Source organism: Dryobates pubescens, chromosome 11 (genome assembly GCF_014839835.1).
Source record: "Dryobates pubescens isolate bDryPub1 chromosome 11, bDryPub1.pri, whole genome shotgun sequence".
NCBI lineage: Eukaryota > Metazoa > Chordata > Aves > Piciformes > Picidae > Dryobates > Dryobates pubescens.
Genome location: NC_071622.1, coordinates 6,264,009 through 6,288,074, shown reverse-complemented (window position 1 = coordinate 6,288,074; position 24,066 = coordinate 6,264,009). Strand labels below are relative to the sequence as shown.

Below are 24,066 nucleotides of genomic sequence, written 5' to 3'. Positions count from 1 at the left end.
ACGGGAAGGACGAGGGGAGCTGCCAGCCGGCATGGCAATGGAAGGAGGCGGCGGCGAAGCTTTGAGAGGCAGGAATATGTGATGAAAGACCGCAGGGTGAAAAAGCCCAGGGTATGCCTGTTCCCTCCTTCAGCCTTGTGTGCCCTAAAAGCCTAAAGTGCTGCGTGTAAAGGAGCGCTATTCCCAAACGCCAGCTTCCCGGGGCCGCCGGGGTGGTCGTTACATACCCTCGCTCAGACAAACTCGTTTATTTTTCCTTCGCTAAAAGCCCCGATCACGCTCAGCCTTTGCCGCTGTCCCCGGTGGCAGGGGGCCGCGGGGTATGCGCGCACCCCTCCATCCGTGCCAAGGCCGTTCGGCGCAGGCAGGGGATCGCGGGGCCGGCACCCGGCGGGTGCCGCTCCACCGGCGGTGGGGCCGTGCTCACGGCTCTTCCCTCCCCAGCTCGGTCACATCCCCGACGGCGCCTGCGGCCTCCGGTGCGAGGGAAGCCGGTGCGGGGAAGACGGGCAGGCACCAGCTTGGAGCCCGTTCGGCGGTGCATTTCCCGAGGCCCCGCGGGATGCTCCCCTCCCAACAAGCGCTGCCGTGATTTGGCAGCCGCTCGGACTCTCAACCTGCCTCTCCGCCCTGCATTGGCTGAGCGCGGCCGCTGCCCGCCCGGGCGGGGACACAAGCCTCGCCTGAACCCGCCGGCAGCCGCCAGTCGCTGCTTCACTGCTGGTAGAGATGAAGCTCTTGTGGCTGGGCGTGGATGTTTCCCGGGTGCTGCACTTGGCGGCCGTCTTTTGCCTGACCTGCGTGCTGCTGAAGGCCATCCAGCTGTTCCACCGGCGGCGGGAGCTGATCCGGGCGCTGGCCGATTTCCCCGGCTACCCGACACACTGGCTCTTCGGCCACGTCCACGAGGTAGGGCAAGAGCCGGGTCTGTCTGGCCTGGGGGGAAGGAGGGACTGAGGGAAGCAATTGCCCTGCCTTGATGGAATGATGCTGATGGGAGTTGTCCCTGTGGTCCAGAAGAATTGCTGCTTCTGGTCTCCAAGGAAAGGTGGCCATCATTTTCCTCAGCCGTGCAGACTTCTTCCACAGCACAGGAAGGACATGGACCTGCTGGAGTGGGTCCAGAGGAGGGCCACAAAAGTGGTCAGAGGGTTGGAACACCTCTATTCTGAAGAAAGTGAGTGTTGGGGCTGATTAGCCTGGAGTAAGCTCTGAGGAAACCTTATTGCATCTTTTCAGTACTTAAAGGGGGCCTGCTGCAACAGGACAGGGTTTTGAACTAAGAGGGGGGAGATTCAGTCTTGATATAAGGAAGGCATTTTTTACAATGAGGGCTGTGAAACGCTGCAAGAGAATGCCCAGAGAGGTGGTTTTCATCCCTGAAAACATTAAAGATCAGGTTGGACAGAGCTCTGAGCAACCGGATGTGGTTGGAGAGAGCCCTACTCCCTACAAGGCAATTGGACTAGATGACCTTTAAAGCCCCCCTACAACCCAAAACATGCTATGATTCTTGTGATGCCTAGAGAAGAGCACATACAGGATGCTGCAGGATGCAGAGGAGGTGGTAACTGACTCGCAAGAAAGCGATACTGTAACTTAGAGTGGGCAAGGTTGTCCTAGGGTACGGCTCGGCATTGGTATTGGAGGCAGCAGAGCTGCACTGCTCTATCTTGGGGCTCCCATGAAAGTCAGGGCACAGCTGCCACAGCTGTCCTTGCGATACTGAATAGATGGACGCTGCTCCCAGCATCTGGAGGCACCTTCCCTCAAGGCTAGGTTGGACAGGTCTTTGAGTAGTATGATCTAGTGGATGGTGTCTCTGCCCATGGCAGGGGATTTGGAACTGGATCATCTTCAAGGTCGCTTCCAACCCAAACCATTCTGTGATTCTTTCCCTCCCCAGCTTGCACCAGTTCATGGCCAGGCGAGCAAGACAGGACACTGATCATATTGTGTCATGTTTAAGACATAAACCACAAGCCAGGTATCCCATCTGGCACAGGCAGCATGGATCTTTTTGAGGTAGCATTAAAGCCACAGCTACCTGAACATATGTACCTAAGCAAGCTTGTTCTAGGCACTTGTGGCACGGATAATTGTTTCCCAAGGTCTGCTTATGCCCACACAGATTGGCATGGCTGCCTTTGCAAGAGGATTTGCAGCAGCAGCTTCATGAGGAGTAACTGAGCTACCTGATGTGAAAGGCTTTTTTGTGCATGCTCAAGTTGACTTCAAATCACCCTGACCTGTCCTGGGCTCTGCTGATGCCAGATCTGTGATGCATTAAGTAACTAGTACTCTGAAAAGTAGCTGGCAAATCTGGAGGGGACCTCCTATGCCTTGTCTCTGTACCGTGGCAGCCCCAGTTCTGCTGCAGTGGATGGGACAGGCAGTCTTTTGGCAGTGTAAGCGTGAATGTGGGCCAGTTCAGGGCTTTGTTGTGCTGCCAATTAGACTTTAAAACTGTAACGAAATAAAGTATGTTTTCTTGTTTGTCAGCTGTGACGACTTAGCCTGGAATGGTATTTTAACTGTTTGTGCCAGCCACCAGCTCCCATCATGGCTAGGTTGTCCACAACTTGACTTTTCCCTCAGACAGTAATTTTTTTGGGAGGAATTCCTGGTTTGCCAATTGAATCACTGACTGAATTCCTTGGAGCCCAGCAGTTCATTGAGCCGGTGAGGAAACTGGCAGTGCTCTGAGCACATGCTGAATACAGAGTTTACTTGAACCTCCCAAGAGGACACAAGAGCTGTGTTCAGGGACATCACTGACATTTCCTCTTCTGCTGATTTTAAGAGATTCTCAGTTTTGATGCAGGTCAGTTTAATATCCCAAATGTATTTGTCATGCTTTGGGAACGTGTCACTTTCTGTTGAAACATTCTCAGGTATTAATCTTTGCTTATCCAAATCACTTTGTAGTATTAGATTAGGATATCAAGAGAAGTTGTGTAGAGCTGTTCAGTCTCACTGCAGCACCATGACTTACTTAAAACCACAAGCTGGCCAAACTGACTTCCCATGGCCACAGTCAGTGGGAAGTAGAGGACAGCAGAGGTCCCTGCGCTGCGGCCACAGGAAGATATCAGTCCCCTGCTTTGCCTGCATCTACCCTGCAGCTGCTGGTGGAGGGGAGCTAGCCTGGTTCTCACAGCATGGCACAGCTTGGTACTCAGATTTCAGCCCCTCTGTCTTCTATTTCATTTGCTATTATTGTGTAGTCTTCAAAAGCACCTTTAAGCTCCTCTACCCAGATGCTTTTAGTGTTGGATCCATTTCAAAACTTGCATTTCATGGTGAGATCACACAGTTTCCTTTCTTCCTTAGACTCGAGCTGGGGCTGTACTTTTCTTTCAAGCCCCCAAGGGAGGAAGAAGTAGAAGTGATGGAACTAGATAATCCTTGAGGTGCCTTCCAACCCTGACAATTCTATGATTCTATGACTTTCAGGCAGAGGCTGGTAGAGGGAGCCTTGGTTAAGAAGTTTTCTGTTCCTGTTCCTCCACAGCCCACAGAACTTTACACCCTGTGCCCCGGGAGTGCTCAGCACAACAGGTAGAGGTTACTCACCTTGTGGGTAACCTCTCGTCTCAAGATAAACCCATCCCACTGCAGGGCTGGGTCTTGATAGCACAAGACCAGGCACTCCAAAAGCAAGGTTGGATGCAAAGGCTTCTAGTGTTGGGACTTCTGCCAGCAAGGCTTGCTCAGCATCTCCCAATTACTTCCATTTATGTTTTCTGTGGTTTCACGATGGGAGGGAGCACAAGCAGATCTAGCTTCCACATGTTTGAGTGTTGCTAAAGGCGCTATGCTAAGCCACACTTCTGCTGGCATTGCCAAAGAGGTGGCTGCTGAAGAGAGCTGCCTCCTTTCACCCCAACACATGATCCCTACATCCAGAGAAATCAGTAGTTCTCTGTGATAAATCCAAACCTTGAACTTGAGCAAGAGAAGTTCAGAGATCACTTTCTAATGTAAATGATAACTGAATGTGGTTTGATGCTACACAGGGCATGCTGCAGGTACCCCTCTGGCTCACGGGGAAGGGAGGGTCAGTCCTGTGGCACAGAGCCCAGCTGTGCCCATGCACAGCCTGCAAAGACCCTGGCAGACACCCTCTGGCTCCTGAGCATCCTCTGACATGGTGACAATTTGAGTACAAGCCATCTCCCGAGTTGAGAAACAGCAGCCAAACAAAAGGTTGAGCTGAGCACCAAAGTGATTGAGCAAACATTCAGCAGATTCATTCAGTAGGGTGACCTGGACTTTGTGGCTGATCTCTGCAGATGTTGTTGCACTTCAAATCATCTCCCAGGTTGAGAAACAGCAGCCAGACAAAAGGTAGAGCTGAGCACCAAAGTGATTGAGCAAACATTCAGTTGATTCATCCAGTAGGGTGTCTTGGGCTTGGTGGCTGATCTCTGCAGATGCTGTTGAACCTCAAGCTTCATGTCAGAGTAGCCACAGCCATGCCAGCCCTAGCTCACCAAAATCCTTCCTCTTGCATATTCTGTCAGAGTAGTTTCTGTTCAAAGGAAAGGGAATTCTTACACAGTTCTGCCTTCATGATTTTTTTTTCTCTGCCTCTGTGACTTTGAATCTTTCCACTGACCTTTCCACTTGTTCTTTAAGAGTTATTGCCTGTTTAATATGCAACAAATCTGGCCATACAGGCAATAAAACAGTGATCACTTTTGAAGGGTGAACCCTCCAGTGATGCTAACATGAAATGATGCTCACTTTACTCCTCAGCATGCAGCTTCCAGGGACTGGAGAGGAACCTTGCTGGGAGCACCAGCTCTTCTTCACCTATTGAATTCAATTCCTGGAAATCAGCAAAGTCTTAATGTAATGATATTAACCAGTGTCCCCTCCTCTGTACACTCCATGTGGCCCAGGTTTTCTGGTCAGGAGGCATGGTTGCACTGGAGCAGACACAGCAGCAATGCCATTGGCTGCCGTGAAAGTGCTGCTGTATTTTCCCGTGGCTGCAGGGTGCTGATTGCTCAGCCATGTGCAAGTGAGAGCAAATCTGCATGCCACAGAATGCAGATGCCATCTGGGGCAAACCTGAGATGTCTTTGAGGTGGCCATGTAAAAAGACTAGGCAGCATACATGCACTGATAGGCTTGATCACTGTTTCTAAGGGCGTTCTCCATGGCTAGGGTCAGTTCATAAGGAAGAATTGTTTTATAGGAGGTTTAAAAGTAACAAGCATCTCTGCTTCTCATGCTCTGCAAACACAGAGGGACAACATCTTGTTTCCAGTCACCTGGTTCTGTGATGCAGAGAGATCTCTGAGCTTCTCTGATGTTTTGTGGGGGTTGGTCTCTTCTCCCAGGCAACCAGCACCAAAGCAAGAGGGCACAATCTCAAACTGTGCCAGGGGAGGTTTAGGCTGGATGTTAGGAAGAAGTTCTTCATAGAAAGAGTCATTGGCTATTGGAATGGGCTGCCCAGGGAGGTGGTGGAGTCACCATCACTGGAGGTGTTTAGAAAGAGACTGGATGGGGTGCTTGGTGCCATGGTTTAGTTGATTCGATGGTGTTGGATGGATGGTTGGACTCAATAATCTCAAAGGTCTCATCCAACCTGGTTAATTCTATTCTATTCTATTCTATTCTATTCTATTCTATTCTATTCTATTCTATTCTTCTCTTCTTTTTTGAGACAATAGTTTGGGAGAAGATTTATTTTTCCTTTTGAATCTAAGTGTTCTTTCTCTTTTTGCTTCACCCTCTGACCACAGTTTCTCAAGGAGGAAGAGATGCTGGACAAGGTGGAGGTCTGGGCACAGAAGTACCAAAACGCTCACCCTCTCTGGTTGGGGAATTTCTCAGCCTTCCTGGTTGTCACCCATCCTGACTATGCCAAGGCTGTGTTGGGCAGAGGAGGTGAGGAGATGATCCCTTCAGTTGTGGAGCCTGCAGATTTGCCACACCAGCTTAAAACTTCACAGCAAGGCAGGGTTTCACAGAGAGACTGCCTTGCAGAAATCATCTAAAGGCATGGAGAAACACCTCTCCTTCATGCCATGCTTCAGGCACAGGGCTATGGGGCTGACTGGGGACCCTCCAAATCTGGCAAAGCACACTTGAAAAGTGATCTTCTCGGTGCCTGACCCCAGCTGGAAGGTTTGTTTTTCTCAGCTCAGACCCCTGACTCCTACTGCTGAGGCGCATGTTCAGTGCACCCAGACAGAAAGGGGCTAAATGGCACTCTCTGGGAGGGTTAATCATTTGTCACACAGCACAGACTTTGGTCTACCAGTTCATTGCAGTCTGGGCATCTGCTTTTATATGTGTTTCTTGCACCTGGGCCAAACAATGTGGCTTTCTTGTGAATTATTGATGAATCTGTAGGGATGCCACCAGTTCTGCTTCATACCCAACCAAAAGTGAGAGCCCAGAGGGAGCTTTCAAGTGCAAACTAGGGCTTTGATGCCAATGAAACAGTTACCATTTAATTTTCTCTTTATTAATGATTTTTTTTACAGATCCCAAGGATAATGTGAGCTATAAACACCTTGTCCCATGGATTGGTATGTATCTGCAGGGCTTTGCCTACCAGGGATGATTCTAAAGTTAGTCAAGAGCATGCTAGAAATAAACATCATTGTGCTTGTTCCCTAATGCAGTTAGAGCTAAAAGCTTCCTGAAATGATTATGTTTCTTGGAAAATGTGCCAGATAATGCTAGTTTTGTGAGTCAAGGAAAGAAAATTCAGACATAGTCACACATACAAACGAGAGCCACTTACACATCTCTATAGAGCAAAGGGTGATGATGGAGGAGCTCAGATTCAGTGGAGGACTGGTGAAAAATGTGTCTGCTGAGCTGAACTTCTTGGCTCCAGCATTGTTGCTGTTTCCTTCTGGAGGCAGTGCTGTGTCACTTTGATGAGCAGGGCTCTGCTCAGCCCTGGGAGCCCTGAAGCTGACAGCAGCACCTGGAAACTTTCTCTCACAGAATCTCAAGACAGCAGATTTAATCACGCTCCTTGCGGGCAGAGGCTACGTCTGCAGGCAGGGGAAAGCAGGAGGCTGCTTGTGCCCAGAGAAAACCTGCCTTGCCTGTGTTTCCCCAGGGAGAGGGTTGCTGATCTTACATGGGCCAAAATGGCACCAGCATCGGAAACTCCTGACTCCAGGGTTTCATTACGACGTCCTGAAGCCATACGTGGCCCTGATGGCAGAGTCAACTACCGTGATGCTGGTAGGACTGATGCTCCTTTCTCTGTCCTGTTTTCTTTTCCCTGATCCTGTCTGGTTAGTAGATAAACCCTGGAGCAGGGTTTTCCTGCAGTGCCCTTACTCACAACCTGGTAATTTTAAGAGCAGGCTGTGCCTTAGTGGTCGAGGTTTTCCAGCCACCACAAATCCCTGCCCACAGACTGGAAGGAATGAGCAGATTGAGTCTCCCCACAGGGACTATGTCTCTGATAATGCTTTGGGCTCTGTGGCTAAGATTTGAGGATTAGGCTGTCCCCAGACTGTGCATAACAGCAGTCCCAACTACAGCTTCTTCTAGAAGAAGAACTGAAGGAAACAAAGGTTCATGATAAATCCTGGAAATACATAGGCTTGAGCAGAGCTATACTCTGACCTAAGATTAAAGGGTATCATTTCTGTCAACATACCCTTGACTGGATTGCAATATCTTCCTTGCCTAATACACAGTGAAACTACACTGTTCTCCCATGCATCAGTGCTGGGATTGATGGAAACCAGTGCAAATTACAGGTGAGAGGCACTGGCCTTTATGCACATGGAGCAGCAGCAGCCTGGGTGTCAGATCTATTCCTTCTTCTTTGCCTCCTTCAGTCCAATTTCCCCAGCAGCTTCACATGGATCCTGGGTGTCCTCCTTCCCACCATCCCAGGAAGCAGCCAGGAGCTAGGGGCTGGAGATCTAGGAGAGCTTTTGCAATGTACACTGGTGCCTGGCAGCTTACAGTTCCTTGCAGGCAATACAGAGTGCCTATTATGGGCACCCATGCCACCAGGTGGCAATCATTGTACATGCTAAGGACATAAGTCTGTCCCTATGAGCCTAGTTTCCCAGCCTGTTTTCTTGTTGTTTCTTGTTGTGAGAGTTCAGATGTGACTGTGTTCCTCCATCTCCTCCCTTTCTCAGCTTTTGAGCCCTCTGGTTCCTTACAGCTATGAAGGGACAGAGGATTCAATATGTCTTTTAGGCAAGAGAGACACTACAGCTTGTCTAGGGATCCCTTATGGAAAATGCTGAACAAGAGCTCCTGTATTATATGCTGGAAAAACATGGTGGGAGAGAGATCATGGGATGGAAGCTTGCATCTTAGACACCAAAGGGACAGAACTATATGTGCTTGTGAGAGACAGACAGCAAACACAGTCAGTGAAGCTGCTCTTTTGCAGGAAACACACTGCACCCTAAGAAATGCTTTGGTAACATGTCCCCTCCCCCAGCAACACACCAATCCTGGGCTTTTCTAGGGTGCTTTTGCCCCAGGATAGGTTGTACCAGGGCTCACCACTGCCAGGGTTTGAGAGTAGCAGTTGCCTGAGGCAAATCTTGTATTAGTCCTCCCTCTCATGATATCCCTCCTCCAGGATTCTGACAGCAACTGAGAGGTCCTTTCCTGTTTTCCATTCCTCTGAGCTGAGCACTCAGTAACCAGAAGGTGAGCACAGACACAGAGAAAACTGTTCCATGCCTTCTCATCTCTGTTTCCTTTGCACCCTAGGACAAGTGGGAGCAGCAGGTTACAGAGGGGAAACCAGTGGAGCTCTTCGAGCATGTTAGCTTGATGACTCTTGATATCATCATGAAGTGTGCCTTTAGTTATCACAGCAACTGCCAGACCAACAGGTCAGTGCTGGCTGCTCCAAACCCCTGGCAGAAAGTTTGCAGCTCCCAAGGGAAGCAGGCAAATTGCTTGTCATGATACTCCCAAAGTTACAAACTTCCACCCTTCCCTACTCCCCAGGGAAAACATCTACATCCAGGCTGTCTATGACCTCTGCCTCATGGTGCACCAGCGCCTCCGCATCTTCCCATACCACAATGACATCATCTACTGGCTCAGCCCCCATGGATATCGGTTCAGGAAGGCCTGCCAGCTCGCTCATGACCACACAGGTATTCCCTGCCTTAATCCTTCCCCAAAGCTGTTGAGTGGGTTGGGTGATGGTTGACCAGAGGCAGCTGAGTTACCTCTTGCCAAAGCAGTGATGCCACCTGGAGGCTTGGAGCCAGGCTCCAAGCAGAGTGTCAGCTTGCAGCAAACGGTCCAATCTAGGCATGAAGCAAGCTCCTGGGTTTTAAACTGGATTAACAGAGAGGTTCCCTTCTGGGAACCCTGCTGTTAAATGACCAGAGACCAGTGAGAAAAGAGATGGGTGCTGCATGCAACATCAACACAGATTGAACACATCTAAGTGCCAGGTTCTACACATTGGCCACAACAACCCCATGCAGTGCTACAGGCTGGGCTCAGAGTGGCTGGAGAGCAGCCAGGCAGAAAGGGACATGGGGGTGCTGGTTGATAGTAGGCTGAACATGAGCCAGCAGTGTGCCCAGGTGGCCTAGAAGGCCAATGGCATCCTGGCCTGAATCAGGAACAGTGTGGCCAGCAGGAGCAGGGAAGTCATTCTGCTCCTGCACTCAGCACTGGTTAGGCCACACCTTGAGTCCTGTGTCCAGTTCTGGGCCCCTCAGGTTAGGAAAGATGTTGAGTTGCTGGAAGGTGTCCAGAGAAGGGAAACAAAGCTGGGGAGGGGTCTGGAGCACAGCCCTGTGAGGAGAGGCTGAGGGAACTGGGGTTGCTTAGCCTGGAGAAGGGGAGGCTCAGGGGAGACCTTATTGCTCTCTACAACTAACTGAAGGGAGGTTGTAGCCAGGTGGGGGTTGGTCTCTTCTCCCATGCAACCAGCACCAGAACAAGAGGACACAGTCTCAAGCTGTGCCAGGGGAGGTTTAGGCTGGATGTTAGGAAGAAGTTCTTCATAGAGAGAGTGATTGGCCATTGGAATGTGCTGCCCAGGGAGGTGGTGGAGTCACCATCCCTGGAGTGTTTAGGAAGAGACTGGATGGGGTGCTTGGTGCCATGGTTTAGTTGATTAGGTGGTGTTGGGTGATAGGTTGGACTTGATGATCTCAAAGGTCTTTTCCAACCTGGTCTATTCTATTCTATTCTATTCCATTCCATTCCACTCCACTCCATTCCACTCCACTCCATTCCACTCCACTCCATTCCACTCCACTCCATTCCACTCCACTCCATTCCACAGTCCTGGTATGACTTTATGTTGGAGGATTGGGCAGAACAGGCTGAGGAGTCTTTGTCCTGGACAAAGAAGTTTGCAGAACAGGATGGCAATGTCTGTGGCATTTGTTGCCATGGTGCTGGAGAAGCCAAACTGTCTGGGATGCAGAACCAGGTGTCATTGCGTGGTAATAAACTGAGAAGTGGTCACTCCCTTTGAATGAGCTTTGCTTTGGCAGAACAATCCTGCAGCTCATCATCTCCTGTCCCTGCTGAACCCCTAACTCTTTCTTCCCCAGACAAGGTGATCCAAGAGCGAAAGGAGTCCTTTAAAGACGAACGGGAGTTTGAAAAGATCCAGAAGAAGAGACATTTGGACTTCCTGGACATTCTGCTGTGTGCCAAAGTGAGTGCTGAAGAGCAGGTGTGTGGCAGGGCAGCTGGCTGCAAAAACCAGTCAGTGTTGTCAGGGCTGCCTCAAACCACCAGAGATCCTCAGGCCTGAACAAGGCGTTAAACAAAGTTAGCCCAGTCCTGCCCACTAGAAGAGGAGCCAAGGTGATCCACTCTTCCATCACTGAAATGTTGGTAGCATCTGTTGGGGAATACATCATGCTGAAGGATTTCATAGTCCTGGTGGTTTAATATTGGGGGAGTGGGGGGGGGGGATAAAGGGCTTTAGAAGTGAAGGCAAAATGGTTTTGAATTCAGCCTGAACAGAGACTGATTTTGTTTATTGATATTCTAGGGGCATCACCACCCCACTCTGCAACAGCTGAAAGAATATAATGGTCCCTCCTGGGACATTATGTATTTTTTATCTATCTATCTGTCTATCTATCTATCTATCTATCTATCTATCTATCTATCTATCTATCCATCTGTCTGTTTATCTATCTATCTATCTATCTATCTATCTATCCATCCATCCATCCATCTATCTGTCTGCTTAAGTATCATAGTATCAGTCAGGGTTGGAAGGGACCACAAGGATCATCTAGTTCCAACCCCCCTGCCATGGGCAGGGACACCCCACACTAGATCAGGCTGGCCAGAGCCTCATCCAGCCTGGTCTTAAACACCTCCAGGGATGGGGCCCCAACCACCTCCCTGGACAACCCATTCCAGGGCTTCACCACTCTCATGGTGAAGAACTTCTTCCTCATATCCAGTCTGAATCTCCCCACCTCCAGCTTCATTCCATTCCCACTAGTCCTATCATTACCTGATATCCTGTGAAGTCCCTCCCCAGCCTTCTTGTAGGCCCCCTTCAGATACTGGAAGGCCACAATTAGGTCACCTCAGAGCCTTCTCTTCTCCAGACTGAACAGCCCCAGCTCCTTCAGCCTGTCCCCGTAGGAGAGGTCTATCTATCTATCTATCTATCTATCTATCTATCTATCTGTCTATCTATCTATCTATCTTTCTATCTATCTACCTGTATATCTACCTGTATATCTAATCTCTCTCTCTCTCTCTCTCTCTCTCTCTCTCTATCTATCTCCAAACCTACCTATCTATCTATCTTGTCTATCTATGGACCATTATAATATATATATATATAATCTACTGTATAGGAAGAGATACCTAAAATACAATATAAATATAATGTATATAATAATATAAACTAGTATATGTTCCATATATAACCTAATTATAATGTATAGATAATCTATATTACCTGCATGATGCATATTATCTGTATTTTTCTGTATATAGAGTGTATTATTTGTGTGTGTATATGTATATGTATGGGCTACTGAAAATGTCTCTGGACTCTTAGGATGAGAATGGAGCTGGACTGTCTGATGAGGACCTGCGTGCTGAGGTGGACACATTCATGTTTGAGGGCCATGACACCACAGCCAGTGGGGTCTCCTGGCTCTTGTACTGCCTGGCATCACACCCAGAGCACCAGGCACGGTGCCGGGAGGAGATCCAGGGGATCCTGGGGGACCGGAAGACACTTCAGTGGTAAAGTTGCACATTTCCTCAGCTGGTAACTTCTTCCCCTTGTTGCTGGTATTTCTAAGTGAGCAACATCTTCAAGGCTCAAAAGCTGGGCTGCTAAAGGACTGATTGCTGCATGCGTGGGGACTGGATAGGATGGAGTAGATATTGCATCCTTCCACTAAATCTGCCTCCCTGCCCTTCAGGGCTCCTATTGCCAGGACAGACACAAGAGAAAACCACCTCAGCCCAGAAGAGATGTGCTGGATGCTATGCCAAGATCTGGGCCAAATACTGCCTTCTGGTCTCTCCTGTTTTCTCATCACAGGACATTGTAGTCTCCGTTTTTTGCCTTTTGCTGTCACTTTGCACTTGATCTTGTTCAAGTATTAGAATAGAATAGAATAGAATAGAATAGAATAGAATAGAATAGAATAGAATAGAATAGAATAGAATAGAATAGAATAGAATAGGATAGGATAGGATTAACCAGGTTGGAAAAGACCTTTGAGATCATTGTGTCCAACCTATCACCCAACACCATCTAATCAACTAAACCATAGCACCAAGTGCCCCAACCAGTCTCTTCCTAAACACCTCCAGTGACGGTGACCCCAGCACCTCCCTGGGCAGCACATTCCAATGGCAAGTCACTCCTATGAAGAGCTTCTTCCTAACATCCAGCCTAAACCTCCCCTGGTGCAGCTTGAGGCTGTGTCCTCTTGTTTTGGTGCTGGTTGCCTGGGAGAAGAGACCAACCCCCACCTGTTAAGTTTGTGCCAAGGTGCCCTGGGGTCCCCAGCTCGCAGCTGCCTGTGGTTGATGTCATGGGTCCCTGTGTATGCCCCAGGTGGGCCGGACTGGGTTAACTTTGTTCAGTCCATGCCCAGGAGGCTGCTGGCCATGGGACAAGGGGGCTCCCTGGCACAGGACAATGTGGGGAGCATGGGATTCAGCCAGCCTCTGTCCTGGCAGGGAGGACCTGGGCAAGATGACTTACAGCACCATGTGCATCAAGGAGAGCCTTCGCCTTTACCCACCAGTGCCTGGCGTGTCCCGGCAGCTCAGCAAACCAATCACCTTCCCTGACGGACGCACCTTGCCAGAAGGTCTGTAAGCCCCATTCCCACTTCACAAAGCTGTACTCATGGACATCTCGCTGCCTGTGGCAGAGCAAAGGCAACAGCCCTGCTTCTGTGACTTGCTTCTTGCCAGCACAGACTGTCAGAGAGCACCGTGCAGGTACTGACATCCCACTGATAAACTGAGGTCTGGGCTGGATGGTGGCATCCCTGCGACATCCTTCCTGCCACCACTGCTACAGGGCAGCTATGCCAAAAGCCTCTTGTCATCCTGGCCAAACACAAGCTCATGGTTCACTCAGTGTGGCAGACTTCAGGCATAAGGAGATGGGAACCATTCCCATCCTGACTTGCAGCATGGCAGTTGGCCTGAGCTGCACCATTCTTTCTCTGATTTGGCAAAGCAGGCAGCAACATGCTGATGGTGATGGTGCCTTCCTTGTGTGTTCCACCTTTGGCCTGTTTAGAACTAAGCAAATGGAGAATGTTTAGTTTCCTCTGGAGCAAAACTCTCACTGTTTTCCAGCTGGTAAATGATGATTTAGGAAGACCTTTGTATGAGCACACTGCAGCCTTCTCTTTAATTTCTTTGTCACTGAGCCCTTTTCTCCTGCTTGATTTCTTCACAGGCAGTAACATTGCAATAAGCATTTATGCCATACACAGAAACCCTGAAGTATGGAAAGACCCTTCGGTGAGTTCTTGGGTTTTTTGGCCCTTCTTGTATTTTCTCTGCTTTATGCTGTGCCTCTTCCAATGTCCCCTTCACCTGTTTGCAGGAGAGCACAGCCCCCTCTCGCTTCCAAATGCCTTTGCCTGTGGGAATCTCCACGGGAACTGACTGCCTTGTGTTAGTGTCAACCAACTGTGGCACAGGGCAGCCAGACAGCAGCATTAGGGCTGGGTGCTGCCCAAATAAAGTGCTGAAGAGCTTGTATGAGTAGAGTAGAGTAGAGTAGAGTAGAGTAGAGTAGAATAGAATAGAATAGAATAGAATTAACCAGGTTGGAAAATACCTTCATAGAATCATACAATCAATAAGGCTGGAAAAGACCTCAAAGATCATCAGGTCCAATCTATCATCCAACACCACTGAATCAACTAAACCATGGTGCCAAGCACCCTATCAAGTCTCTTCCTAAACATGGTATCGCAGTATCACCAGGGCTGGAAGAGACCTCAAGGATCATCGAGTCCAACCTGTCACCACAGGCCTCATGACTAGACCATGGCACCAAGTGCCACGTCCAATCCCCTCTTGAACACCACCAGGGATGGTGACTCCACCACCTCCCTGGGCAGCACATTCCAATGGCAAATCACTCTATGAAGAACTTCTTCCTAACCTCCCCTGGTGCAGGGAGTGCCCTCTTGTTCTGGTGCTGGTTGCCTGGGAGAAGAGGCCAACCCCCACCTTCCCTTCAGGTAGTTGTAGGGAGCAATAAGGTCTCCCCTGAGCCTCCTCTTCTCCAGGCTAAGCAACCCCAGCTCCCTCAGCCTCTCCTCCCAGGGCTGTGCTCCAGACCCCTCCCCAGCTTTGTTGCCCTTCTCTGGACACCTTCCAGCAGCTCAACATCTTTCCTAAACTGAGGGCCCCAGAACTGGACACAGGACTCAAGGTGTGGCCTAACCAGTGCTGAGCACAGGAGCAGAATGACTTCCCTGTTCCTGCTGGCCACACTGTTCCTGATCCAGGCCACCTTGGCACACTGATGGCTCACGTTCAGCCTACTACCAACCAGTACCCCCAAGTCCCTTTCCACCTGGCTGCTCTCCAGCCACTCTGACCCCAGCCTGTAGCACTGCATGGGGCTGTTGTGGCCAGTGTGTAGAACCCAGCACTTACATGTGTTAAACCTCATACCATTGGTCTCTGCCCATCTGTCCAGCCTGTCAAAGTCCCTCTGCAGAGCAATCCTACCCTCCAGCAGATCAACTCCTGCCCCCAGCTTGGTGTCATCTGCAATTTTACTGATGATAGACTCAATCCTCTCATCCAGATCCTCAATAAAGATATTGAACAGGATGTGGCCCAACACTGATCCCTGGGGGGGCACCACTAATGACTGTGATTTATCATTTTTGCTCAGCACACAGGTGGAGAACTGAATCCCACCTCCCCAGATTTCCTCATATCTGTGTCTGGTTTATCCTGGCAAGCCCATTGCCAGGTTCAGTGTAAAGCAAGGCAGTTTAGTGTTTGAGTTTCAGCCCATCTCAAAATGAATGCTCTCTCCAGTCTGGCTTTTCAGGAATGATGGGGTGTCATGTTTCTGGAGGTACTGTGTTCCATAAGTAATCACATGCTCCTCGTTTCCAGGTTTTTGACCCTTGCCGGTTTTCCCCAGAGAACATCTCTGGCAGACACTCTCATGCCTTCCTGCCTTTTTCTGCTGGATTGAGGTAAAGTGTATTGAATGCTGAAGGAGCAGGGAGGAGAGAAAATACATGTCTCTGGGAACTGCTCAGCCCAGGAATTGTGTGCTGCTTTCATAACTCTTGTCAGGGAAGCACTCACAGAGTCCCTTCAGAAACCACTCCCTGAAGCCCTGGCCCTGCAGCCTTAAAAACACACTACTGTGCCCCAGAGGGGCTGTGATACCAGCAAGCAAAATGGGAAGGAAACAACACTTGGCCCTTCATGAGGACAGGCAACGGGGTCCCAAATCTGCAGAGCATCTTCCTGGCATCACAGGGGGAGGCTGCAGCATCCTGGGCTCACCTGCTTTACTCCCCTCTCATTCCCCGCCCTTTGATTCCCCCTTCTCCCCTTCTCCCAGTCCTGTCCTTCACCCTCTGCTCACCCTGCCAAGGCATACACAATGAAGACCCTCCTGCTTGGAGAGCTACAGCCTTGACTCTGCTGACCTCTCCTTTGGCTTCCTCATCTTCCCTCCCCCTCCATGCTCATACCCCAGAGTCCACCTGCTCAGCCCACGCCCCTGCTTTTGCCACCCAAAAAGCTGCCTGGAGGCCCCAGAGCTGCGGAGGGTTGTGTGCCCACGCGAGATGGCTGGGAGCCAGCTGTGGAGATTTCCTGTGCCCAGCACTGAGAGCAGGTGGCTGAGCTGCTCTGTTTTACCCCCAGGAACTGCATCGGGCAGCAGTTCGCCATGAACGAGATGAAGGTGGCTCTGGCCCTGACCCTGCTCCGCTTTGAGCTCTCGGCCGACCCCAGCAAGCCTCCCTGCAAGATACCTCGGATCATCCTTCGCTCCAAGAATGGGATTCACTTGCACCTGAAGAGAATCCGCTGAAGCTGGAAAACACCCTGCCTTTGCCAGAGGGGGGAACAGAGCAGATGACAGGACAGTGTTTCTCTGGGGCAAAAGGTGCAGGGCAGGGGTTGGGGATGAGGATTTCTGTGCTGCTTCCACCAACTGAAAGCCCAGGTAGCCTGGATGGCATTGCACAGACCTGTTGCCATCTGCTCAGCAAGCATTGGTCTCAGAACAGCTGGGCATGGCCATGCCTCTTTGCTGGTGGTCCTCTTGCCCTGTTGTAAGAGCTGGCTTGGCCTGGGAACATCTGCAGGCCCCGCCAGCTTCCTCCTTGCCAAAGCCTGCCTTCACACTCATGTCCTGGCTGAATCCATGACTGTCCCCAGCCATGCTCTGTCATCAGCACCTTCCTCAGTGCCTAGAGGTCAGCCCTTCCAGCAGGGACAGCCTGTGGCAGACCTCTGTCTCTCTTCTCACACTCAAATGTGTCTCTGTTTTGTTGAAAGCACTGATTCCAGTTTGGGCTCTGAAATTCTGCCTAAACTGCACTAGAGCCTGTAATTTTTCTGTTAATAAACCTGTAATTATTGCTGTAACAGCAGCTGCATTGGTTTTTATTACTGGTGCTGGCTTGCTTCTATCCCAGTTCCTCCCAAGGCCTCTTGGTAATTAGGATATGTGCTTTGTTATCAGCAAACTGTTACAAGTTCTGAGATAAAAGTGATTAACTCTTTCTCTTCAATCCCCACAATCACTCACACCTCCTCTAATTAGAGCTGTACCCACAGCTACCACCAAGCCCCCTACACCCCTCTCCTGTGTCCTCTCCACTGTGCCAGCACATCCAGCTGCCATCAATAAAACCTGCCTGCCATGGGGTGCTCATTTAGCCAAGCAGCTTTGAGAAGACACATCCAAGAGCCAGCTTCGCCTCCAATCTCCATACCTCATGGTGCCCCAGCCACCCAAGCCTCACACAAGCAAAACCTCCAGCTGCCCTGAAGTAGCTGTTATGATTCAGTATCAAGGTTCCACCTCAACAGAAAGGGGGGAACTTCTTTACTGTAAGGGTCACAGAGCACTGGAACAGGCTCCCCAGAGAGGTTGTGGAGTCTCCTTCTCTGGAGACTCTCAAGGCCCATCTGGACGTGTTCTTCTGTGACCTGAGCTAGATTGTGTGGTCCTGCTCTGGCAGGGGGGTTGGACTCGAGGCCACACCTTGAGTACTGTGTCCAGTTCTGGGCCCCTCCATTTAAGAAGGTCATTGAGACACTTGACCATGTCCAGAGAAGGGCAGCAAGGCTGGTGACAGGACTCCAGCACAAGTCCTATGAGGAAAGGCTGAGGGAGCTGGGGTTGTTTAGCCTGGGGAAGAGGAGGCTCAGGGGAGACCTTATTGCTGTCTCCAACTATCTGAAGGGAGGTTGTAGCCAGGTGGGGGTTGGTCTCTGGAGGTGAGGAGAAAGTTCTTCCCAGAAAGAGTAATTGGCCATTGGAATGTGCTGCCCACGGAGGTGGTGGAGTCCCTGTCCCTGGAGGTGTTCAAAAAGGGACTGGACATGGCCCTTGAAGCCATGGTTTAGTTAGTCATGAGGTATTGGGTGATAGGTTGGACTTGATGATCTTTGAGGTCTTTTCCAACCTGGTTGATTCTATGATCTTTTTGGGTCCCTTCCAACCCCTGTGACCATCCAATTTTGGAACAAATGGTGAAAGAAAGCAGCCACCTGCCTGCATAGGTCTCAAGAAGGACACAGCTGCATCACCCAGCTTCACTCTGAACTGAGTTACAACTTTGACAAGCCTGAGTACACATAAAATACCAAAGTATTTCCATCCTGACGTGGATTTGTATCCACAGCTTGTGATGAGAAAAGCTTGGGGTCGCTCTCTATCCTGGAATAAGTGAAAGGGAAACAATGATTTATCTCCAGGAGTAAAGCAGCAAATGCACCTGGCTCCAAGCTGCTCAGTCACAGACTCTAGTGATGTGGATAATTGCCAGCTTCCTCAGTTATTTTCAATTGTCTTTCAGGGTCACTGAGTAAAAACTCATTGGGGAAAAGATGCAAACTCCCCTCCCCTCGGTTATGAAACATACCAGGGGTGATGTCAATATTCCCATGCAGACCCCCTGTCATCCTTGTATCCTGAAGAGACCCAGTGTGGTGGAGCTCAGCACAGGAGAGCCCAGCAGAGAGCTGTCACAGCGAGAGCAGGAGGGCTGTGCATGAAGCACATATGGAAATGGCTGTGTAGGAAAGCACTAGAAGGAATAACACAATCAAAGACTGATAAAACAGCCTCTATTGGTGACCAAGGACACAAGTGGCAGCAGTAAAACTGATAAGTGGTGTTTATATGAAGGCAAATGGCTCCATGCCAAGAAGGCCATACCACAGATGGCTCCCCAGCAAGAGACCTGTGCTCTGATTGTGATAAGATGGATCAAGGTTGTCCCACCTGCCATTTCTCTCCCTGCCTTTCATGGACTGTAATCCCTTAACTTAGCATCTCAAGTGAGACCTGAGCTATAGAATGGAATGGAATGGAATGGAATGGAATGGAATGGAATGGAATGGAATGGAATAGCATAGAATAGAATAGAATAGAATAGAATAGAATTGAATTGAATTGAATTGAATTGAATTGAATTGAATTGAATTGAATTGAATTGAATTGAATTGAATTGAATTAACCAGGTTGGAAAATACCTTTGAGATCATTAAATCCAACCTACCATCCAACACCTATCATCAAACTTGCTGTTCCTTTGAAAGCCAGGACCTTTTGGAGGTAAAGTTTTCCAGGAAGAAAAATGTTTTCTGAAGGAAAAAACAAACCCAGGACCATTCTGAACCCCATATTCTAATCTGAGTGGTGATGCTCCTCTCCTTCTTTGTCATGAACTCCATCAAAACAACAATCTGAGGATTTGAGGAAGGGATCTTTTGAAGACACATTTAAGCTCATGCATAAAAGCAGTCCTTGTCAAGTGGCAGCTCAGTCAGCACACAGCCTTCATGGTTGCCCTTACTTATAGACATAAGCCACTTCCTTAGCAAAGCAGTTTGCCATGTGCTTTCTTTTCTTTTCTTTTCTTTTCTTTTCTTTTCTTTTCTTTTCTTTTCTTTTCTTTTCTTTTCTTTTCTTTTCTTTTCTTTTCTTTTCTTTTCTTTTCTTTTCTTTTCTTTTCTTTTCTTTTCTTTTCTTTTCTTTTCTTTTCTTTTCTTTTCTTTTCTTTTCTTTTCTTTTCTTTTCTTTTCTTTTTTCTTTTCTTTTCTTTTTTCTTCTTTTCTTTTCCTCTTCTTTTCTTTTCCCCTTCTCTTCTTTTTCCCTTATCTTCTTTTCTTTTCCTCTTCTCTTCTCTTCTGTCTCTATTTCTGCCCTTCAGCAGTAGGCGTTTTGCCTATGCCAGAAAAACTGAATCCCACTTCAACTTATTTTTTTTGCTTCCAAGTTAATCCAATTTATTTTGGCCTGAGTCAGCTCCTCTCAAAGAGCTGGGAAGATCGACACGACGAGGCAGCACCGGCTTGCAGGGGATGCTTGCTGGGGCTGCAGCTGCTCAGGCAGATGCCCACATGCTCCAGCTGTTTGTCCCTTCTTTGAACACAAGGTGCAGCTCTTGAGTCGAAAGCAGAGGTGTCCAGGTCTTGGAGAGAGACAGGGCATGCTTATTAAAATGTAAAATAACGTTGAGATAGAACAGAACAGAATAGAACAGAACAGAACAGAATAGAACAGAACAGAACAGAATAGAATAGAATAGGGTAGGGTAGGGTAGGATAGGATAGGATAGGATAGGATAGGATAGGATAGGATAGGATAGGATAGGATAGGATAGGATAGGATAGGATAGGATAGAATAGGATAGACCAGGTTGGAAGAGACCTTTGAGATCACCGCATCCAACCCATCATCCAACACCATCTAATCAACTAAACCATGGCACCAAGCACCCCATCCAGTCTCGTCCTAAACGCCTCCAGAGATGGTGACTCCACCACCCCCCTGGGCAGCACATTCCAATGGCCAATCACTCTTTCTGGGAAGAATTTTCTCCTCACCTCCAGCCTAAACCTCCCCTGGTACAGCTTGAGACTGTGCCCTCTTGTCCCAGGCTGGTTGCCTGGGAGAAGAGACCAACCTCCACCTGGCTACAACCTCCCTTCAGTTAGTTGTAGAGAGTAATAAGGTCTCCCCTGAGCCTCCCCTTCTCCAGGCTAAGCAACCCCAGCTCCCTCAGCCTCTCCTCATAGGGCTTGTGTTCCAAACCCCTCCCCAGCTTTGTTGCCCTTCTCTGGACGCCTTCCAGCATTTCAACATCTTTCCTAACCTGAGGGGCCCAGAACTGGACACAGGACTCAAGGTGTGGCCTAACCAGTGTTGAACTTTAGTGTGCAAATGTGAAAGATTAAAGCATGAACTGATGAGCAAGAGCACAAAGCTGAAATCGTGGTCTGCCTACTGAAAGGGGGTAGGTAAAAAAAGGACTTGAATTAGGGCAACTTGGAACAGTCTTCATGTAAACAAATGACAGCTGCTAAACTGCACTGAGGTAGACACAGATTACAGAGCATTAAGCACTTCCTAAGGTCTCTTAAGACCTAACACAGGTCACTGGAGGTGTTTAGAAAGAGACTGGATGGGGTGCTCAGTGCCATGGTTTAGATGGTGTTGGGTGATAGGTTGGACTCAATGATCTCAAAGGTCTCTTCCAACCTGGTTAATTCTATTCTATTTTAGTCTATAGGTTGCCTGGAGTATCTGCATTTGAACTTTAAAGAGCAGTTCATCACTTTTGCTGCATAATCCAAAAGCCTAAATAAGGCAATGAATGTGGTTTCTGGCTACAGCAGGGTACCCCTGGTTTCATTTCTGGGAGCAGACTGAATCAGGGGTAGAGGAAAAGCTGCACTGCTGCTGTCCCAACTGGGTCATCTAATATTTGAATGCTCCTGGCCCCAGAACCAGCCTGTTTGCTCCTGCCTTCACCCTGCTCACCCACTGGCCACTTCTAGGTTTCACTAAAAGTCTGCCTCTACATATCTAAAGAGGAAAAGTGTCCTGCAGCATTCCCATCCTACTCTCTGTGGTGTACCTGTGGTTTTTTGGCACAGGAAGGGAGCAGATCCTGCTTCCCCCTCAGTCTCACACCCAAACCCAACACCAGATCCACACACTAAGTTTTCCTTGGTGCTAACACCCTCTGAGGTGAGGAACTGAAGTGACACTCTTCTAAACAGCACCACCCATAATAGCCCAGCTCCCAAGTCTCCCTGAGCCACACGGGCCAGCACTGCATGCCAGGCCAGACACCGATGTCCTGCATCCCATATCCCATGTCCTGCATCATGCATCTCACATCCTGCATCATCCCATATCCCACATCTTGTATCCTGCATCCCATATGTCATATCCTGTATCCTGCCTCCAACATCCTGCATCATCCCACATTCCTCATCTTCAATAGCTGCTCTGGTTTTGAACTGGAAAGCTGGGCTGAGGCTGCAACAGGGTTTCTGGGGTGACTGTGTCCCAGTGCCAGAGCAAGGCAGGTCTTTACAAAACCCTAATTTCTGAGAGCACCTTCCCACAGTTACTTTTGCCCTCTTAGATAGTAGAGACCTGGTCATGAGGGATGTGTAACTCAGCAATAAAGCCAGTATCACAGTATCACTAAGGTTGGAAGAGACCTTGAGGATCATCGTGTCCAACCTGACAGGGCAAGATGCAGAGAGGTGACCTCGTTCTTTAATCCTTCCCTACTTTGTGCAGAAATTGCATTGATGATGAACTGATGATGAACTGTCCTTGGAGTGCCTGATTCAGACTTTCAGCCATGGTTTAGTTAGTCATAAGGTGTTAGGTAATAGGTTGGACTCGGTGTTATCTGAGGTCTTTTCCAGCCTGGTTGTTTCTATGATTCTGTGATAACTAAATTACCATGAACTCCTGAGAGGAGTCATGTGGGGCATACGAGGGTAAGGCTTTGTTTCCATCAAACAAATCTTGCTGTCTGCAGCTACCTGAAGGGAGGTTGTAGCCAGGTGGTGGTTGGTCTCTTCTCCCAGGCAACCAGCACCAGAACAAGAGGACACAGTCTCAAACTGTGCCAGGGGAAGTTTAAGCTTGAGCTGAAGAGAAAGTTCTTCACAGAGAGAGTTGTTAGCCATTGGAATGTGCTGCCCAGGGAGGTGGTGGAGTCACCATCCCTGGAGGTCTTCAAGAGGGGATTGGATGTGGCACTTGGTTTAGTAGTCATGAGGTGTTGGGTGGCAGGTTGGACTTGATGATCTTTGAGGTCTTTTCCTACCTTATTGATTCTACGATTCTGTGATCTTGGATGTTTCTGATTGCCACAGCTGAGGCATTTCAGAAGGGCAAAGACAGCAGTTGTTCCTTTCTTCACAGAGCCAGACATAATACCTGCACAACAACATCCCAGTCACACAAAGGGCACCTGTCCACAGCAGCCTGGTGGTGGTGCTTCCCCACAAACTGCCAAGCATGACAGGAGCAACAAGAACCAGCAGCGAGAGCAGCTTGGTGATGTGGTCCTCATGCAGATCCACAGCACACTGCAGGCAAACTCTTTATCAGATGGTGCCAGCAATTTTCATCTAAACCCCACAGGGATTTCACACTGGAAGCTGCCTGTGAATTCAATAAGCACTGCAATATATTTGCAAGACAGCTGTATTAAATGCTTCCAGACAGAAATTCATCCTCATGACATGTGTGGTCAGATGAGATCCAGGCAGCTCACATTACTCTGCAACACTTGCTGGGCTCTTGCCATGATTTCCTCATATATCATGTCTTTGGAAGCTTGAAAGGGTTTTGTTTTGTTTTGCTTTGCTCTTTTGGCATTACAGCCCCATTTCATCCATCAGCACTAAGCACTGCAGGAACACACAGGGACAGATGGGCCAGGACTCTTCTTCCTCTCTGAATAAACATAAGCACAACTGGAGAAAGCAGCTGCTGCAGGGTCACTCCCTGGGGCAAAGCACCAATTTGCCACCTAACTTTCACCTGCTCAGTAAACCAGTTCCTCTGCAATGAATGCCAACAGTTAGAGTTAAATCAGTGAGGAAGATCCCCTCCTTCTCCTGTTTAGGTGCCTCAATGAAGTGGAGAAATTCCCAAGACCCTAAAAGCAACATCCACAGCCTGATGTGTCCGTGGTTGTGATACAAATGGGAACTCAGTGTAATAGGTTTTCTCATCTGTGGCCTGACCTGCCATGGCATACACTGCCAACATGTGGGCATTCACAGCATCGAGCCAACCATGCCAGAGGCTCTTTGCTAACACTTGTCAACCTTCCAAGCACCCTTTAACCCATAGCTGTAGTTTTGCCAGCCCCAGATGTCCACAAAGTCAAGTCAAGCTTCTGTTCACACTGCTAACCTCCCTAGACCTCTCTGATAAGCAGAAGAACCTTGCAGCTTGCTGGAATGTGTCCAGAGAAGAGCAACAAAGCTGGGGAGAGGTTTGGAGCACAAGCCCTATGAGGAGAGGCTGAGGGAGCTGGGGTTGTTTAGCCTGGA

General features: G+C 49.1%; 1 protein-coding gene across 1 annotated transcript; it reads left to right on the top strand.

Moving 5' to 3' along the window:
- The first annotated feature begins 688 nt into the window (after positions 1 to 688).
- On the top strand, positions 689 to 17,103 carry LOC104307902 (cytochrome P450 4B1). Its single transcript, XM_009909008.2, has 12 exons — positions 689 to 909; positions 5,760 to 5,904; positions 6,507 to 6,551; positions 7,097 to 7,224; positions 8,734 to 8,858; positions 8,977 to 9,128; positions 10,554 to 10,660; positions 12,038 to 12,228; positions 13,180 to 13,313; positions 13,916 to 13,980; positions 15,607 to 15,689; positions 16,375 to 17,103. Exons 1-12 carry the CDS (start codon positions 730 to 732, stop codon positions 16,541 to 16,543), a joined length of 1,524 nt encoding a protein of 507 aa, XP_009907310.2. The 5' UTR covers positions 689 to 729; the 3' UTR covers positions 16,544 to 17,103.
- Positions 17,104 to 24,066: the final 6,963 nt, after the last annotated feature.

Excerpts from the sequence above, each read along its gene's own strand:
- LOC104307902 (XM_009909008.2), top strand. The coding sequence starts at position 730 with ATGAAGCTCTTGTGGCTGGGCGTGGATGTTTCCCGGGTGCTGCACTTG. Across the intron at positions 910-5,759 it reads TCTTCGGCCACGTCCACGAG|TTTCTCAAGGAGGAAGAGAT; the intron begins GTAGGGCAAGAG and ends CTCTGACCACAG. Across the intron at positions 8,859-8,976 it reads AGCAACTGCCAGACCAACAG|GGAAAACATCTACATCCAGG; the intron begins GTCAGTGCTGGC and ends CCTACTCCCCAG.